The sequence below is a fragment of the Alternaria incomplexa genome, assembly GCF_024043165.1.
Source record: "Alternaria incomplexa strain BMP 0042 chromosome Unknown scaffold_1, whole genome shotgun sequence".
In the NCBI taxonomy this organism is placed as follows: Eukaryota; Fungi; Ascomycota; class Dothideomycetes; order Pleosporales; family Pleosporaceae; genus Alternaria; species Alternaria incomplexa.
Window position 1 is genome coordinate 3,609,378 of NW_026249850.1, and position 18,397 is coordinate 3,627,774.

The following is an 18,397-nucleotide window of genomic DNA, read 5'->3' on the forward strand; positions in this document are numbered from 1 at the left end:
ATAATCTGAGCGTCAGTGCCGCCTCGACTTTGGATGTTTCGAGAAGCTTGACCTGTGCACGCGATGCATTGAACTGTCCATATCCAGCGGTAGACGCCGTTGCGCGCTAGAGCCCCGTCGCCGATGGATACGTCATTGGCCAACCGAGGAAGTTGATTTTCCCACCACGCGACGCCATAGCCGTCATCTCGTCGCTGGGGAATTGGCCGTTTTCCGCACTGCAACTTTGAGACCAATGCATACAACATAGCCATGGCGTCTTCCTGTTCGCGCCAGCTCATGCGAGGCCCTCTCCGCCCGCGCTTCCAAACGCCCACACACCGACAGGCGCGCCTCTCCGTCCCGTCTCGCACCTTCTCCTCCACGCGCGCAACATATGAGCAGAACTTCCACAGGAAAGAGTCCTTCAGGTCACGGCTGAACTCCGCACTCAAGAACACCAAGATAAAATGGGAGCCAATACCAATTGCACTCGGCGTCGGCTTCCTCGGCGCATTCCAGCTCTATCGCATACAGAGGAGAGAAAAGCATACCGAGGCTGAGAGACAGAATGGCGAGGAAGGTGCAGTGGACAACCAGGGCCGACCGAAGAAGCGCGAGAGGATACGGCCGAGCGGGCCATGGACGGTCCAGGTCATGTCCACGCTACCTCTCAAGGCCCTCTCGCGAGTTTGGGGACGCTTCAACGAAATCGACATTCCATACTACCTTCGCGTACCCGGCTTCAAGCTCTACTCTTGGATCTTCGGTGTCAAGTCAGCAACCATCAGCCTAGTAGTGGCATCCAATGCTAACAAGTCACAGCCTCTCTGAAGTCTCCGAGCCCGACCTCCACGTCTACCCCAATCTCGCTGCTTTCTTCTACCGCACCCTAAAACCCGGAGTCCGCCCTCTCGACCCGAACCCCAACGCCGTCCTTTCTCCCGCAGACGGCAAAGTCATCCAATTCGGTACTATCGAGCACGGCGAAGTCGAACAAGTCAAAGGCGTGACATACAGCTTAGATGCGCTTCTAGGCTCCACCAAGCCCAGCACACCCGCCCAAAACGTCGCGAACTCTCAGGTCGTCACAAGCGAGCATGAGAAGACAGCGAAGGACGAAGAGGATACTGTCCGCGCAGATGAAGAATTCGCAAACGTGAATGGCATCTCGTATACCTTGCCCAACCTATTCTCAGGACCATGGCCAAAAGGCGGAAAGCCGTCTGAGATGCCCACGGACCAGTCCACCGCACCAGCTGCTTCTTCAGAAGCCGAGGTACGCGCTGAAATGGCCTTGAGCGAAGCTGAGCGCCCTTGGTGGGCACCGGCATCCAATAAGACACCTACCGCACTCTACTACTGCGTCGTATACCTCGCGCCTGGCGATTACCACCGTTTCCACTCTCCGGTATCATGGGTCGTGGAATCGCGCCGTCACTTCGCCGGTGAACTATACAGTGTATCTCCATACCTACAACGCACCATGCCCGGTCTTTTTACCTTGAACGAGCGCGTTGTCCTACTCGGTCGCTGGCGCTGGGGTTTCTTCTCCTACACACCCGTCGGCGCAACCAACGTCGGATCTATCAAGATCAACTTCGATCGCGAACTCCGCACCAACAGCCTCACCACCGACACTGCCGCCGATCGCGCCGCTGAAGAAGCTGCAGCTCGTGGTGAGCCCTACTCCGGTTTTGCCGAGGCCTCCTACACCTCCGCTAGTCGCGTACTAGGCGGTTATTCTCTCAAGCGCGGTGAAGAGATGGGTGGCTTCCAGCTAGGAAGTACTATCGTTTTGGTGTTCGAGGCGCCAAAGGGCATAAGACCCAGCCTCGATGAGGGCTTCACGGGTATGGAGAGGAAGGGTGGGTTCAAGTGGAACATTGAACAAGGAATGAAGGTCAAGGTTGGAGAGGCCTTGGGATATGTTGAGGAGACCCAGTAATAGTCGACTCACTCTACTCATGCATATGCAGCAAATGATACCATCTAGTAACTTCGATTTTGTCTCCGTGATACCTTCGCTTAGAAGCGATCATTGTTCCTCTGAACAAGAACAAGTGCGTCTCATTTCATCTCCTTTCCTCACATACCCTTGTTCTTCGCGTCCTGTTCCTTTTCACGGGTTCTGCTTCTTGAGGCTCGCCACAGTGAACAACACCACAGCTAATACAAATCGGAGAATTTTTGCCTCGATCAAGATTGATGCAACCTCGGCCAGTACGAAGCCCACCAGTTCGCAGAAAACGAATGTTCGCTCAGGTAGCAACAGCGCCAGAATGACTATTATCATCATGAAGCAGACAATGAAGTCGCGGTGGTCAGTGGTAGAATCGCGGTGCTTTGCTCTTGAGCGAGACGAAAGATGCTTGGCAGAGACGATGGGCGGCTTCACCCGGCTGGATGCGCCAGTTTTGGATTTGATCTTGACGTAGGTGGTATGGTTTTTGTTGTCATCGTTGTTTTTGTTGTTGTTGTTGTCGTCGTCGTCGTCGTCGCAGATGTCCTCGTACAAATCGCCGCGGCCAAAGTCAACCCAACCGTCAGACCCGGTGCTCGAGAGGTTATCATCCGTGGAGTAGTCGGTTTCGCCATCGGAGGCGTTCCTAGCAGGTAAGAGTGGTCGCTCTGCTGGGAAGTTAGGAAGGAGCGTTTCAGTGTTGCTAAGGGGTGGCAGACTCATGGCAGCGTGGGAAAGGGCAGTGTAGATATTTGGTTCTTGCACAGTCAGCACTGGGTGGAAGGAGTATTTGAGCAGTCGTAGAAGAGAGCTCGCGGAACGAGTAAATAGTGAGCAGGCGGCAACGTGAAGAGGAAAGAGCGCCCGGACTTGTCCAGGTGGTCTAACCGCACCCGAACGTGACTTCCTGGACTGTGAGGCTAGCTGGAGTATCGGATGAGATTGAGTGCATGTTTCGAGTTCATGCATATACAGCAAAGAACACCACCTAGCATACCCGACTTTCTTCTCATCAATTCTCAAGCTTGGAACTATATCCGAGTTGCGTGCTGACTGGAAACTGCTCTTCGTCTCTCGATTAACAATATGAGCCAGCTCTGCCATAAGTCCTGTCTTCCTTCCCGTCGTTCACACTGCTGGCTCACTTCTCACCCAATCTATATCTACCTTACATAACCGAGCACATCAATCCGACAACGACCATGAATGCCACAATCCAACAAACAGCGAACATGAACAGCATAAATCCGAATAAGAGCATTGCAACTCCAATTACGAGAGCTGCTACCGCGCCAGCTGCGATCAAGATGTAGAGTAGCCCAGCGTTGCGCTGATCGCGGTAGAGTTCTACTGCGGGGACAGAGTGGTAGGGCTGTACAGCGTATTGAGTGCGGTAGGCATTGTAGGTAGCTACGCGGTCGACTTGGGAAGTGTTGTGGTCGTTGCTCGTGAGGGCGTCGCAATGAAGATCAAAGCCGAAGATGCGGAGGTAGACGGGCTGGTCTGTTTTGGTGTGGTTGGGAGCCATGGCGGTGGAGAGCGGTGGTTCTGCTAGAATGTCAGCACAAAGCAAGGTAGTAATGCTTCTATGCGGTATACCTGTAGCAGTACAAAACTTGGTTATGTTGAGGAACGTCGTTTCCTGCGCAGGAGACAGTGAGCGGAGTGGTCTGCTGTTGGTCAGTCGGGGTCGAGTTAGCCAAGACGGATTGAGTAAGCGAGATAGTGATGGTGACACAGAACCAGGACTAGGTCTGAAGACACCTAAACTTTGATCTGCTTCCGTGCAAGGCCACGCGAGTTATCAATTGACAGTGAATACACTTTTTTTAATTCTTTCTAGGAAGATTCATATGACGAAGCATATCTAGCATAACCTTCTCGCATCATGTATTCGTGAATCTCTTGCCACTCTTCATCGTTCTATCCTCAATCTCAACCTCCTCTGTTCCGACACTGATGCTGGCTACATGGCTCATTTCACCAGTGACATTTGTCCGGACATTGATCTATTGAGCCCGTGTATCTACTTCAATCAACCAACCACCCCCCATCATCCTCCCCCTCCCCCTCCCACCACATCCCCATCCGCATCAACAACCTCAAAGTTATTAACCTTCTCACCACCACCCTCATCACTAACCTTCCCCCTATACATCTGCGCTCCAACCACCATCCCGCATATCGCAAGCACGAGAAGCACACCCCAAATCATATAAATAAACAATACCTTCTTCCTCCTGTACTCCCGTTCCTTCTCCGCGTCCGTAACAGGAACCTCTGGTGTGTGTCCACGCGGAAGGTGACCGAGCTCTATGTCATCGGGGTGGGCGGGTGCGCGCTTGAAGAGGCGGGAGATGAAAGTTCCGTTTTGGGCGGGTTGGGGGCGCGGTGGGAGGCTTTCTGGGAAGGGTGAGGTTGGGGAGGTGGGTGAGGTGGGTTCTGGGACTGGGTGGATGACGATGAGGGGTGGGGAGGTTGGTGGTGAGGGTGGTGTTGGATGGTCTTGATGCGCTTTTGGCGGCGGTGAAGCTGGGGATGGTGGCGCCTCTTGTTCTTGTGGGATTGCCGGGAGTTGGGGTGATGTTTCGTATGCTGATGGCGCTTCCGCTCTTCTTGGGTATAGTAGCGTGGACAATGGGCGGCGTGGTTGTTCTGATGTCTCCATCGTGGCAGTCTGAGGCGGAGGTAGGTCGGTGGTTGATACCTTCATGACTTCGGCGTATAAAGACCTCGTTAGGTTGCTGGAGGTTACGGCGCTTGGGTCAACCTGGGTAATGTATTGATGCGGTGTGGTGAGAGGTACCGATGGATCATGAGTGCCATTTAGGCGCAGTACAGGCAGTGAGCGCACAGACCCCAAGTAGAAGTGAAGGTAAGATTGCTTTGAGATTAGTGTATTGTATAACGTAAGTGATACTTCTACAGACATCATTCTCGAGATCGTTTTCAGTTCCGTTTGAAGCGTCCATTGTTATCGATGGTTGTTCGCCAGAATTGAGTAGTAGTGACCAGCTCAACCTCCCCATGCGTGAGACTACATCTCTTCTTCGTTGTCCGACGATCATAGCCCTTATAGACAGCTCTCATGCTCTGCCCATCCGTCCTCCCATTCCACTTCACCAATGATCTCACCACTGTCGATAAGCGAGGTAGACCTGCAACGACTGCATCTTCCAGCACTTCCACGGTCCAGAGGTCGAAATGTGTCGTAAGCCTTTTCCTCCTGCAAAGTCAATCCAGCCATACGGACATGTAAATGCTGGTCGATGTGCGGGAAGGAGCCGTCGGTAGGGCAGCTCGTGGCATGTATGGCTGATTCATTTCTAAGTGACCAATAGAAGCAATTCCGCAGGCACTGCATTCTGAAGTTGTTTGTCGATGCGTCGGCTGTGTCTCTGTCGATGAACGAATTGCGTATAGCTACGTGAACGGGTCGAGATCTGGGTTCGTTTCCTGGGCGCAACTCAGGTGCTGCTACGCGCCAGTCCAGGAGACGGCTTTTGTTGGTCCAGTAGGTAGTGTTTGCGTATGACAATCGAGTCACCACATCAACCATGGCGAAACTGCCCAGAGAGATACTGTTGACGATAATCTGTGCTGGTAATTTGCTGATGGCTCGTAACTTTGGATGTAGCACTTCACCAGCTTCTAGATGGATCTTTTGACTGGTACCGAGGATCGCTAGGCCGGGGACCTTCTTGGAAACTATCGTCATGGAGTATACAGGCCATTTCGAGGAGGGAGTCTGGAAATGTGCTCCCTCTTCGAGAAAACGCTCAGGTAAGTGAGTAGAGTGATAGTGAGAGTTGTTGAACCAGAAAGCAAAATCGTTGGTTCGAACGACATGGTGTACCGTTTTGACTGGGAGAAATTTGTAGACTATCAAGCGCAATTCTGTTGGTAGATCGAGAAATCGGAACACCTGTTGATCGGCCATGGTCGAGAGAGAAGGTTGGAGGAATCTGTAGTTTGTATTGAAGTGGTCGTAGTAAGGAAAACGCCCGTAAAGTTTCAGTGGAGAAGTTTCGGGCAGTGGAACTGAGAATTGCGCAGTCCCATTACGTAGTGATTGAAAGTTCACTCAATCGTAGTCAAAGTTTGCCTATAGACGCTTTGTGCGAGATCACAAGGCTACATTTTGGTTGTCATTCAGTGGTAGCGCGATGATCCGTGACGACGAGCTACCTACAACTTCCGCAATCCATACGGTACCGACATGCGAATCTGCTCTTGTTGAGAAGTATTGCGGTAATACCCAACTCGCGGGCGTGCGAATATCGGGGTTCGCTTTACCTATGGTCTGAGTGAGCTCCTAGCAGACACTCTTGCGAGATGATTCGGTATTGCATCAATACTAGAAGTACGATCGAGAAGAGAAGCGCGTAATAGTGTCTCATACAGAGATCGTTCCTGGCAGCGCCGCACTTGCGCATACAGTAGTCCCCACGCACCTCCAAGGAGGCGTGCATAACCGCCTCACCGGCATACGTTCGCGTCGTTTGTTGTCCGGTCAATGCCGGTGAGGTGTCGGAGAGACCGACAATTGTATTTGGCTATATTGCGTGCATGAAGTGGCTGATGGTCAGCTTTTCGAGACCTCAGCCTTGTGTTGAGATTTGTGTGAAAGTGGTGTAACGTGGAAGCTTAGGAAACCTTACACAGGCATCAGAACCGAAACGATAGGCAAGCTAGTCCAACGCGGCTAGCACATGTCAGACGCCAAAAATAGCCCTATGACATTTTACGGAGCTGAGGGAACATGAGCGAGATGATGCACATCTGGCTCGTATGCAGATCCGCTCGCTTTGAGATAGTCCGTAATGGTGATGATGCAATCTGCCACTCTGGGCATTGAGCTCTTCGAACACGTCGCAGATGTCACGATGGCACAAGAAAAGCAAAACATTCAGTGTACAATAATGAGACGCGATATGTATAGTTTGCATACCCCAGGCGATACGCAGGGGCGGCTGCAGCTTCAGGCACGTTGAGCAGAGGAGGGCTTGCAACGCCGCCTAGACTAACAGCTGCTGTCCCCACTTGGCGTTCTTGTTTGCAGGTTCCATCCGCCGGGCTATGGGCACAGTGTATGTATCTGGATCCAGCGACTTTTGCTGTCGTCGCCTTGTGTCACTGGGATGCGGGAGTGCAGGCACAGAACGGGGAGGTCGAACAGCAGAAAGCGTTAGAGGCAGGCTGGCAGGAAATTGGCAATAGCAGCACTGCCACGGCTCGCGATATCAGCAACTTGGTCCGGTGTTAGCTGCACCGGGACTGGTCTTGCCTTCTCCATGTCATTCCATTAGTTCCGCATGCCTGCACGTGCGGCGGCTTGGGCTGATCACCTACGCCGTGCATCTATGTAGCTCGATGCATTGTACTTGAGGAAAGCTGTCCAACCGCGCGATGCAGTCTTACCCGGGTATAGTCTATGGTTGCTCAGTCTCGTTTTATTATTAGCTGAGCGCGTCGTCTCCGCCCCGCCATCGACAACCTGCTCTGAGGCGGAGCTTGAAGCTGTCAACACTGCGATGCCTAACTTTCCATGGACCAAGTCGAATCGGTCGCACCAATCTGTCGACATTTCCTCGTCAGGGCAGCATTCGCCCGTACCACCTGGTAAGGAAGCATTTGGGCGCCCAATCGCCGGCGCCGCTGACGGGCAAGCGCTGGCAGTGAACGAGCACGTCGCCGCGCAGCGATACCATACTTCAGACAGCCAGCAGGTGCCTGTACAGGCTCAGCAGCCTTCTGTGCAACAACAGCAGGTCTCGGCGGGCGCTCCGCTACAGGGCCAATATAGAGAGCAGTTTCCTCAGCGTACGACGAGTCACAGGTTGAGTGCCCATCTCCCTCTGGGTCAGTCGTCGCCGTCGCAGGTTTACCAGCAACAACCCGGCCCCGCGCCAGTGTCTGGTGCTGAATCGCCTCATCGCGGCCCCTATCAGCCCCAGCCTGCGCCTTCTGCATACACGCCAGAAGCCAAGAAGCCATCGCTGCGCAGTCGCATTGCAGCCGGAGTCAAAGGGCACAAAGACCAGGAAGCCAAAGCACAGAAGAACGGCCTGGGCAGACGACAGTCAGTCCGGAAGAGCGACCCCCGCGCGCAGGAGTATCAGGCGCAGGAAGAGAGCCGCGTGCAGCAGTGGCACCAGCACCAAGGGTCGACTTCTCATCTGCCCGCTTCGAACGAGCAGGACGAAGACAACCTCGACCCCTTCCTGCAGAAAGACGATACGCCCCAGGTACCGCCCAAGGACATCCAGTACCAACAGAACCTGCCGCAGCCTCAGCAGTTTGCGCCGCAGCCGCGTCAGGAACAGCTGCAGCAGCCGTACAATCGGCCCCCACTTGACAGGGTAAGCACGGAGGGAAGCTATTCGACCCAAGGCGGGGTAGACCAATACAGCCCTGAGCAACACCAGGGCCAGGGTCTCCAGCAGCCACGGCACCAGCAACAGCAACAGCAATACCAGAGCTACCAGCCAGCCGTCCAGCACCCACAAGCCTCGGGCGACTACCAGGCCTTCAACCCTCAAACCGTGCCAAGCCCTCTGCTCCAGAACGCTCAGCTGCACGGACAAGGTGGCCCAGTCTCGCAAGACATCCAGCAAACTTACTACCTGTACCAACAGCAGCAAGCTAAACTCCAGGCCCAGGGCCATTCGCCGCTAGACAACGCGCAGCAAAACACGCTTTATCCGCAGCAGTTTGCGTCGCAGCTTCAGCCGCATCCAGACCAGCAGCAACAGCCTCAACCTGGCCGGCCAGCCTCGCAGCAGCAGATTGACCTGCAGCCCCCACAGGCATCTCGCCAGCATCCTCAGATCGCGCAAGAGGCCCAATCGATTGAGTCGCAGCGCCGTCCCCCTTCCTCCCACCAGCTCGCCCCGCCGTCCCCCCTCCAGCCGCCGGCCCACCAGACCTACGACGCGCAGCATCCCCAGTCGTCCGATCTACTACCGACCAACATAACACCCCCACACGCGCACGACAGCATGGCGCCTAGTGCTCAGAGCGGTGCTAGGAACACCATCAGGAAAGCGAACGATGGCAGCCAACCACAGCCGGGCACAGCATCGCGAGAGTCGTCCATGCTTTCACAGCCTCCCGCTCAAGGTCAGCCCCACGGTCAGCCGCCCGTGTCGCCGGGCCTGGCAACATTCGACGCTAACGTCGTTCCAACAGCTTCGCAAGGACAGCCATACCGCGGTGAGAAGCAACCCCAGCAGGTCTCAGAAATGGGACGGGCAACGCCACCGCCGAGGACATCTGTCGCCGATATGTCAGAGGAGGAGATCGAGAAGCTACAAAAAGAGCACGATGTCTTGCGTGAGTACATTCTCTTTCGACGAGCCGGTTGCATCTAACACAATGCAGGCGAAAAGTACCAAAAGGTCAAGCGATACTTTTTCGAGCAGCAATCACAGGTCCATCAGCTACAGAACACCCTCGCAAACCAGCGCTTGTCTTTGTCTCGTACATCCTGGGATGACAGCGAATACGCAACCCGCTTCAATCGATTGGACGGATTGATAGCACAGCTGTCCTTCTCAATTCGCAAAGACTGGAAGAGTATACCTACGTGGCTACACAAGGTGGTCAACAAGACAGCTGTCGAGACAGGCAAGCAAGAAATGACGGCTATCGGCCGCGCTGTCATCTCGCAGTGGCTGGTGGAGAACATATTCGAAAAGTACTTCCACCCAGACCTCGAGCCGGGCTTTTCGACGCAACTGCAGTCCATCGTCTCCAACATCCGCAAGTTCTCGCCGCCGTGTCATAGCGCCGAGGATGAAGACACGCTCGCTGCGAAGATTATCAACTGGCGGCTGGCCACACTGGAGGGCCTTGCGGACACTCTGAGAGCACCACAGGCCACAGCCAATCGCGAGGCGCTCACTGAAACACTCAACGAGAAGCTTATTGCTTTCCTCCAAATGCACTTGAATGACCCTGCGCCTCCAGATCTCAATGGAGGTGTGCCTATGATCATCGAACTCGCCATTAGCATCGCACAACATTTGCCCCTTGAAAGCCGTGAAGTACACATCGAGTACTTTTATCCTGATCATAGCATCGTTCCCGATTTCATGAAGATCGAGTCCGGCATCCCCGCGCTGACGGCACCCATCGTGGAGCGGGACGATGCCGACAGAGCTTCGATCAGAAGCATGGCTTCCAGACCTGACGACAACATGTCGTTAGCCGAACAAGAGCAAGCACAGCTACAGGGAAGCCAACCTCCAAGAGAAGATAAGAAGCGCGGCATGTTCGGTTTTGGTGGGTCAAAGAAGCCGACGGCTTCTCCTGCTACTCTGGGCAAGCGGGAATCGTCGCTCGGTCAAAGTGGCAGCCAGCAAAGTCTTACGCAACATCCGCCGGGTAGCTCTGGTGGACCAAAAGACGAAGCGCCGCCACCACGTGTGCGTATGGCCGCTGGTGTCTTTGTACAGATTCGCGGCAAGAGCATTTTGATCAAGGCGCCAGTGTACCAGACATGAGCGGCCCTGACGCGACAATGATAATGAAGATGGACGATTTGGATTGAGCGATCTAGCAAGCAAGCGTTTGGTTTATTTCCTTTTCCACTTCTACACAGTATGATTGGGTTCTGAGATTGGATCTACTGCATCTAAAGTATACCCAGGACGATTGATGGCGTGTTTTGGAGCGTTTCTTAGTCGACTTGGAGTGCATGCCGATACCCTCGCTGCTGTTACGGTTATGATTGGAATAAGAACAAATTTTCTGGTATAATGAAAGAGGTCCTGCTTTCTGAGCGGCTTTGCGTGAGTGAACGTGTCGGATTTCGCTATTGGACCGCCCGCAGCACTGAGCTTCGAGGCCCGAAACCACGCTAATTGCGGCGTCTTTGGACTCCCATTGGCCTACATCCGCACCTGCCGTTGTTTACCGAATCCAAACATTCTCGTCGCATGCTTGATAAGACTGTTTTGACGATGGAAGACATCGTCGTAACCCCGCAATTCAAATGTGAGCATGAACGCGAAGGTCCTAAGCCTCGGCAGCTACTGATCAGTGCCAGCGACTAATGCCTCTGTCCCATCACCGACCGCGACACACGTCGCATGCCTCAACGGCGCGCGCTTGCAGATACGCTGTCTTACCACGTTGGAAATCGTGCGGAGTATAGCGATACCTTCAAGTCATGATCTTAGAAACTCGAGAATTGCCTGGTCAGCACCTACCCTACCACCGCTGACCTCGTCCACGTCGCGACCCTCACCCAACTCGACACCACCTCGTCGATCCTCACGCACACCGCGACCATGCTCGAACCGCGTTCTCATATCCGATGACGATACAACGCGCGTATACGATCTTCGCGACGAAAAATGGAACGCCGTGATAAGCAATGGCTCGGGCGGCATGGGCAAGAACGTACATGCCGAGTTTGGCGCGAACGAGGATGAAGTCATTGTCTGGAGCGACTTCACCGCATGTGCCAAGATATGGTGTCTCAAGACTGGCAGGGCCGTAGAGATACGCGACCCGAAATTTGTAGGCAAAGACGGAAAGGGCTGGGGCTACCGGCCTGGCGAGGATACGGACTCAAGAGGTGGAAGACGGAGAGGCGGCGTTCTGGCACTGCTATGTCGCGCAGCAGGCGCTGATATTCTGTTGCTCCTGGCTCCTGGCACATACAAGGTTATCAATCGCGTCGAGCTTACGACAAGCGATGCGGCAGGTCTGAGATGGAGTCGTGACGGTCGCTGGCTGGCAGTCTGGGACGCAGCCTCTGCCGGCTACAAACTCCACATTTACACTGCTGATGGACATTTGTATCGCGCCATGACCCGCGAACCCTCAGACGACGTCAGCGAGTGGGATGTGGAAGGCTTGGGTATCAAGACGCTTGAATGGGTGCCTAGGAACGAATGTCTAGCTGTCGGTGGCTGGGACCGTCGCGTCCGTATCCTCTCTACACGAACCTTCGCCCCGGTCATTTTCCTCGACCACACACCCGTCGTCGATGTGCCCAGCGCACCCGTATACAGCGAACATGTCGATAGCCAGGGCAATCGCAGCTTCACAACCTCGCAGCAGCCTGTCACACCTCCAAAAGCAGCCTTAGAGAAGAACGAAACCGGACTCATGAAGCAGGGTATCGGCATGTTGACTTTCAACGCAGACGGCACGCTATGTGCCACACGGGACGATAGCACACCCTGCACAGTCTGGATCTGGGATCTAACCGTGCTTCGACCTCGGTGCATAATAATCCAATACAGTCCAGTTAAGAACCTGCTCTGGCACCCCACTGATCCAAACCGTCTGCTCATCCAAACGACCCAAGACGAACCCACTGTATACCTTTACACAGCCGCGACCTCTCACTCACCGTCATCCTCCACTTCGCATTCCACATCCGCCCACCAATCCTCTTTTCAACACCCCCCAGCTATCCTCACCCTATCCTCTCAGATCAGCAAACCAGCAGGCTCAGCACCACCCCGTTGGTCCACAACCTGGCTCTTCACCTCGCCAGACAAGAAACCCACACTCGTGTTCGGTCATCAGCAGGCACACGTACTGGTGTGGCCAGAGGGCAAAGATAGGATCTTGCGCTTCGAGCGTGATGATGAGGATGAGCAGGAGGAGTCGGACGACAGTCTGTTCGATATACTCACCGGACGGACGCCAATACCTGAGTTGAACGGCGACAATAGGGAGGAAGAAAGGATGGAGGAAGATGGGTTTGGGGATAGTGTAGGGACGGTACAGGGGCTTGATGATACATTTAGAGGGAAAGGGGGGAGGGAAGATATACATGATGAGCGAGAAGGCGAAGAGCGGGAGCAGAGCCTATACGAAGAGGGTGTCTTGGGCGAGAGCGGGATGAGCGAGATGTTCTAACGCTCAAGCACTACACCTGTGGAGTTTTGGCGATCTCTAGGAAATATACCCATACAATTCTCTACTAATAGCAACATCTCGAACATGAAATCCATCCCTTCATCCCCTATTTCTTCCCCCCCTCCTCATCCTGGAACCCCCACCGCCCCGTCTGATCCAGACCCAGCGGATTCTGCCCCGTCTGCTCTTTCCCCGCAATGCTTTCCGGCTTACTCTCATAGCTATCCTTGTTCTGGCCGCCCAGCAGCTCGGACTTTTCTTCTTCGTGGCCCATTAGGGGACCGAGAGCGGGCCGTGTGGTGCCGCCGAGGGCGTTGCCGAGGGGGCCTGTTACGCCTTTTTCGAGGGGTGCGCCGATGGGGCGGAGGGCTGTGCCTAGGACGTTGCCTGGGGTGGGTGTTAGAGGAGGGTTGGAGAGGTGTAGTGGTGGTGATGGTGATTTGGGCAGGTAGGGGAGGGAGGGAGGAGAGACGTACCAATAGGGTCCCCGATTGTGCTGAGAAGACCTCCAGAGCCCTTCTTCTCCTCTTGCTCGTCATTCTGGGGCTCAGTCTGGATGTGCTGTTGCTGCGGCTCTTCCTTGTCTGACATGATGAACGATGTCGGCTCTTGAGTTTCTCGTGGCTTGGATTATGTAGGTTTGTTGATTGTTTATTTCAAGAATGTGAAATGCGGTAGGAGCTAGGAGTTTATGGAGTTAGTTGCCTAAGGGTCCTGAGCGCAACGGCTTTATGTTAGTTGCGCAGGTTACGCGGCGCGGCGCGTTTCCAAGCTTCGGGGTGGTTGTGACGTCACTTGTCATGGGTGGGGAGGTTTGACGCGCTCCCTTTCTTTTTGGTGGGGTACGGTACGCGACAAGGAGTTGACGACATCACCGCGGTCATTGCACTAATCGAAGAATGCATGCGTGGAAGTAGAGATCTAGTTTTCGTAGGAAAGAACATATGATACAATGAGCATGGTAGCAGGCACTGAGAGCACCGCGCGGAACCTGTCTTCCATTGATGTCCATGTGCGCAGAACTCCGCCTGCTGCAAGTGTTACCACGACACACGCGGATGGCCAGAAGGAAGAAACAAATCCCGCTTCATCATCAAGATGATGCATTCTCCGCCGTGGATTCGCAGTACGCAAAGCAAAAAGAAACAATTTGATGAAACACTTTTGAATGTGCAAGAGGAGAGGCGCTCAATGGTCCCGCGTTGGTTGGAGCTCTCAACGGTTGACGCTACGGCGAAGTCATCTTGCAACTGCAATGTCAGTGTTTGATATCTTATGTGAGCGTGAGCCACTTACTGTCGTGGGCAGCAACATGTACTACCGTGTTCAGCCCGCTACGGTGGGACGAGCGCTCGGATCGATATCCTCCTTGGTCTGATGCGCAAATATCGAGACGTCGATGACCTTGTCATGCTTGTATCCCACCTTCGGAAGTCTACCAACTCGGATAAACTTGCAAGCGCTTAGAAACTTGCCTCGCCAATCAGCATCCAAGTCATCGCCATTCTCGTGGTGAACGTTGATCAAGATGGTCTTGACAACTCTTGACGGCCCTGTCTTGAGATAGTCGAAGTTGTTGACATATTCGTAGCCACCGCGGGCGCGATAGCTGGTATCAACCATCTCCAAAAGTCGATCCATGAGACACTTGCCGATTCCCTTCGAAACGAACCCTGGGTGGACAAACAACTCCATCTCGAATGTGTAGCGGTATAGAGTCGCCTGACCACATTGGTCGTCGAGGTGGATGAAACCGACTATCTTTTCGTTGACATAGCCCGGGTCTACCCGGTGCTGGTTGCTCTTGGAGACGGCCACTAGGTACGGGAGGCCTGCGCTGGTAATATCCGTGATTCTCGCAGCGATGTGAGCCACAGTGCGCTCGTCGAACTCGGTCGCGAAGATGGATTCTCTAACATAAAAGTTATAGATCTCCTATAAGCGGTGTTAGCAGGACATGTGTTTCTGATGCAGTTTAGGATATTCAACTTACTGCGATGCCCCGCACATCCATCGCCTGAATGGGTCGAATATATATGTTGGCTTCAGGGCGCAAGCGACGGTCCACGATTGGTTGAACAGGGGCCTTTGACTCCGGTATGGGACGGTTCCGTTTCGCCATCGTTTTGCGATACTTATCCTCTTTATGCTTCTTTAATGCCTGGACTTTGGCTTCAGCGGAAGCTAATTGATGAGGTTCATTCGTTTCCGGGTCAACCCTAAAATCTGGAGCTTTCAGAGCGTGAAGATAGCTGGACGCGTGTGTGAGACGCTTCTGGTCCTGGCTGCCATCGGTATCGATGGTCTCTTCATAGATGATATCCTCGTAAAGCTCCCACCAAGGTAAGTAGTCGATGAGATCGTTTTTGTCTACAAGTTCAGGCTTGGACTTCGTTGTTACAAGTTTCTGCCAGTTTACCCTAAGGTTGTCGCCCTCAATCTTTACCTCTAGCCAGTAGCGAGGTGCAACTTCTTTTCCGAGGGTGAACGTGTTAGGTGGGAGGTACACTTGGACCTCAGCTTCGCCAGGGGTTGCGTTAAACCATCGCTCTATGTGGGCGCCAAAATGACGGTCTGCATGACCTTTGCGTCCAATCCATGTCTCAGGGGCGGGCAGCCAGTGACCATTCCAGTCTGTCAGCTTCTTGATGTCGTAATCTGGGTCTCCATTGCTGTTGGACCTGAAGCTGATACCGCCATCACTGTCGCTGCTTGAGGGTATATACTTCATATCTTTTGTCTTGGGCCAGACTGTCTTCTTGTAAGGCTGTGGACCTCGAGGCCATCGTGGATTTCCCGGAGCTTTGGTAGTGGGTGGAGATTCGGCCTTGGGCTGGTCCCAGCCGTTGTAGGTGGTGGGCTCAGGCATCGCAGATCCACGCAATCCGTTCTTTCCATTGCCGCGCGAGGTTGTTGGTGACGAAGAAGACGAATCTTGCTGATGATTCGCACCGTTGCTGCATACGTGTTAGTAAACCTGAATTGTATGACGTCTGTCACGGCATCGAGGCGCGCGATGGTAGACTTACGAGATGAGATCAGGCTTGCCGTTTATCGCTAGCTTCGACTGATTGGACGTAGAACGCGATCCATTGACAGCAACACCGCTGTCATGGGCAGAGTCTGCCTTTCCACCGTCGGCAGAGCTGCGGTTGCGGAGGTGAGGAGGGACGTAGACACTCGCTTTTCCGTTGGATGGCCCGGCCATGTTGTTGGCAATTTTCTTCTTCTTGTTGCGCGGGGATCTCTTGTTAGGCGGCTTCAGATTATTTTCTGGGTCCGTGGCGCGGGGTGTAGTTGGAGAAGTAAGGTTGGCAGGTTCGACGGTACTAGCGTGGTGAGCGGCTGCCTTACCACGGCCGTTTCGATGCGGTTGCTTGGGTACGTTAGAGAATTCGGATTGCCGAGCTAGCCAGCTATCCGGGTCGTCTGGTTGCACGGGATCGTTCTCCTCAGCTGCGAATGGCACCCAGTGATGATGGCCAGATTGAGGCTTGTTAAGCTAGTGGTGTGTGTTAGTTGTGTTGTAAGAGTTGGTGAAGTGCAGGTGGGAAGAATCGAGCAGGTGACAAGACTTATAAGCCGTCACTCTGGGGCGGTATGATGTCGGTACGGGAAGCGAGGTGCGCCTTCACTTACCGAGAGGTTTCCGAAGTCCTTTTCCTGCTGCCAAGTCATGGGTTCTTTGGCGAGCTTCGTGTCGACCTGAGCGTCCTTGACTATATCATCTTCCAGCTCGATCAATTGAGGTAGCGGAGGCAGTGTGCTGCGCGGGCACCAATTACGCGCGGTGCGGCTCATGATGCAGGATTCCGACACTTCTGACTCGGAAGAGAACGAGAGGGCCCCATACAATGCTGATGGGAGCAGAATGAGCGACCAAGATGAAGAAGAAGAAGAAGATATCCTTGAGATGTAGAAGCATGCAAAGGCCTGGGTCACGGTTTTCTAGCGATGAGTCTGCCTAATAGGTTTGGCGAGAGCATGCCAGCTTCACCTCACCTCTTTCCTCACAGAATTTTACCTTGCCATGACACATCCCACGTGTCTACCGCTAGTGCCTACCGAGAAAGGCAGGCAGCCACAATGAAGACAGAACATTACGGAAAGAGTTACCAATGGGACATCAAGACGTACCTAGTTATACAGTATCTTGAGACAACAAATGAACATATATCTAACGAAATAGACGAACGGATAATTAGACGACATTTTCTATGCCATTTTCCCAGATTACAATTACTGATAGAAATTGAAAGGCGAAATGGAAAATTTCCCGAGATTGCTGAAAGGCGACGTGATAACAGTGTTGTTGCTTTAGCATGCAATACCGTCAGATGCAAGTGTCCGCAAACAGTTTAGCCGATGAAGGGACGAGCGCCACACTTACTCGACTGACTGCCTGACAGACTGACAGAACCCGGAAAGTGAAACGCACAAAATGCTGTCAATACTACGAAAGGCGCGTCTCAAGGACAAGGAGATGCGAATCTTGATGCTGTGCGTATTCCAAGAGTTTTTGCGAGATCGGAGGCTCACTGCATCAGTGGGCTTGACAATGCGGGAAAGACGACCATTGTGAAGAAGATCATGAACGAGGATGTGAACAGTGTCAGCCCTACGCTTGGTTTCATCATCAAGACGATTGAGTATGACGGGTACGTATGACAAACCTTGGCCGCCTGATGAGACTGACGGAACAGTTACAAACTCAATATATGTACTGCACCTGGTTGTTCCCTCACAAGCGTGTACTAATAGCACAGGGGATGTCGGTGGCCAGAAGACATTGCGGACGTACTGGAAGAACTATTTTGAGAAGACTGACACGCTCATCTGGGTTGTCGATGCGACTGACCGCGAGCGGATAGACGATTGTCGACAGGAATTGGCGGGGTTGCTGCTGGAAGAGGTTTGCACAAGCATGAACCCTCCCAAGCGTCACGAGCTAACAAAAGAAGCGTTTATCTGGAGCCAGTCTGCTTGTGTTCAAAAACAAGAGCGATGTGCCGGGGTCCATGACGGAAGACGAGATTCGCGAGGTGGGTGAGGGCTTAGGAAGATGTTGAGCCTGGTTGGCGGGCCAATGCTGACGGCGGCGTACAGGGACTGCGACTCGACGCCATCAAAACACACAAATGGCACGTTATGGCCTGCAGTGCCATGACGGGAATGAACTTGCAGGAGGGGCTGGAGTGGGTGGTGCAGGATGCAAAGGCGCGACTGTTCTTGTATTGATGCTTGTCGGCATGCATCGCGGTGCCAGGGGCACGGCAGCCCAAAGGCTGGATGCGGGTAGTATAGCGGTAGTCGAATGACAAGCTCCAACCGCCCAAGTGTGGAGCTGGCGTCGACCGGCCGCAGCTGGACGTCGATGGTATAAACAAACAGCCATCGAGGCCGTCTGGACGACCTGCATCCCTCTATCTCGCTGCTTCTCTTCATCATTCGCTCATTTGGTGCTACCTGTCCGCGGGCTTACGTCGACATCGCATCTGAAACATACCCGAGCATTCTGGCTAGGAATGACATAACCGAGTCAAAGTAATTTAACGACCGTCTAGCTCCCAG

At 53.7% G+C, this 18,397-nt stretch overlaps 7 protein-coding genes across 7 annotated transcripts; 4 read left to right on the forward strand and 3 right to left on the reverse strand.

Annotated features, from left to right (window-relative positions):
- Positions 1-252: 252 nt before the first annotated feature.
- On the forward strand, positions 253-1,927 carry J4E90_001289 (uncharacterized protein; the record flags this gene model as incomplete). Its single annotated transcript, XM_051430878.1, has 2 exons — positions 253-755; positions 805-1,927. The coding sequence occupies 2 exons, from the start codon at positions 253-255 to the stop codon at positions 1,925-1,927; spliced, it is 1,626 nt and encodes a 541-aa protein (XP_051296365.1).
- Positions 1,928-2,101: 174 nt separating this feature from the next.
- Positions 2,102-3,470, reverse strand: J4E90_001290 (uncharacterized protein; the record flags this gene model as incomplete). The annotated part of the gene is made up of 3 exons (XM_051430879.1): positions 2,102-2,715; positions 2,836-2,866; positions 3,294-3,470. The coding sequence occupies 3 exons, from the start codon at positions 3,468-3,470 to the stop codon at positions 2,102-2,104; spliced, it is 822 nt and encodes a 273-aa protein (XP_051296366.1).
- Positions 3,471-7,476: 4,006 nt separating this feature from the next.
- J4E90_001291 (uncharacterized protein) lies at positions 7,477-10,449 on the forward strand (the record flags this gene model as incomplete). The annotated part of the gene is made up of 2 exons (XM_051430880.1): positions 7,477-9,277; positions 9,326-10,449. The coding sequence occupies 2 exons, from the start codon at positions 7,477-7,479 to the stop codon at positions 10,447-10,449; spliced, it is 2,925 nt and encodes a 974-aa protein (XP_051296367.1).
- A 551-nt stretch (positions 10,450-11,000) lies between these two features.
- J4E90_001292 (uncharacterized protein) lies at positions 11,001-12,826 on the forward strand (the record flags this gene model as incomplete). The annotated part of the gene is made up of 2 exons (XM_051430881.1): positions 11,001-11,008; positions 11,137-12,826. The coding sequence occupies 2 exons, from the start codon at positions 11,001-11,003 to the stop codon at positions 12,824-12,826; spliced, it is 1,698 nt and encodes a 565-aa protein (XP_051296368.1).
- Positions 12,827-12,932: 106 nt separating this feature from the next.
- J4E90_001293 (uncharacterized protein) lies at positions 12,933-13,417 on the reverse strand (the record flags this gene model as incomplete). Its single annotated transcript, XM_051430882.1, has 2 exons — positions 12,933-13,213; positions 13,303-13,417. The coding sequence occupies 2 exons, from the start codon at positions 13,415-13,417 to the stop codon at positions 12,933-12,935; spliced, it is 396 nt and encodes a 131-aa protein (XP_051296369.1).
- Positions 13,418-14,152: 735 nt separating this feature from the next.
- J4E90_001294 (uncharacterized protein) lies at positions 14,153-16,627 on the reverse strand (the record flags this gene model as incomplete). The annotated part of the gene is made up of 4 exons (XM_051430883.1): positions 14,153-14,761; positions 14,820-15,783; positions 15,856-16,328; positions 16,466-16,627. 4 exons carry the CDS (start codon positions 16,625-16,627, stop codon positions 14,153-14,155), a joined length of 2,208 nt encoding a protein of 735 aa, XP_051296370.1.
- Positions 16,628-17,267: 640 nt separating this feature from the next.
- ARL2 (ADP-ribosylation factor-like protein 2) lies at positions 17,268-17,895 on the forward strand (the record flags this gene model as incomplete). Its single annotated transcript, XM_051430884.1, has 5 exons — positions 17,268-17,326; positions 17,374-17,484; positions 17,530-17,546; positions 17,593-17,738; positions 17,788-17,895. 5 exons carry the CDS (start codon positions 17,268-17,270, stop codon positions 17,893-17,895), a joined length of 441 nt encoding a protein of 146 aa, XP_051296371.1.
- Between the last annotated feature and the right edge of the window lie 502 nt (positions 17,896-18,397).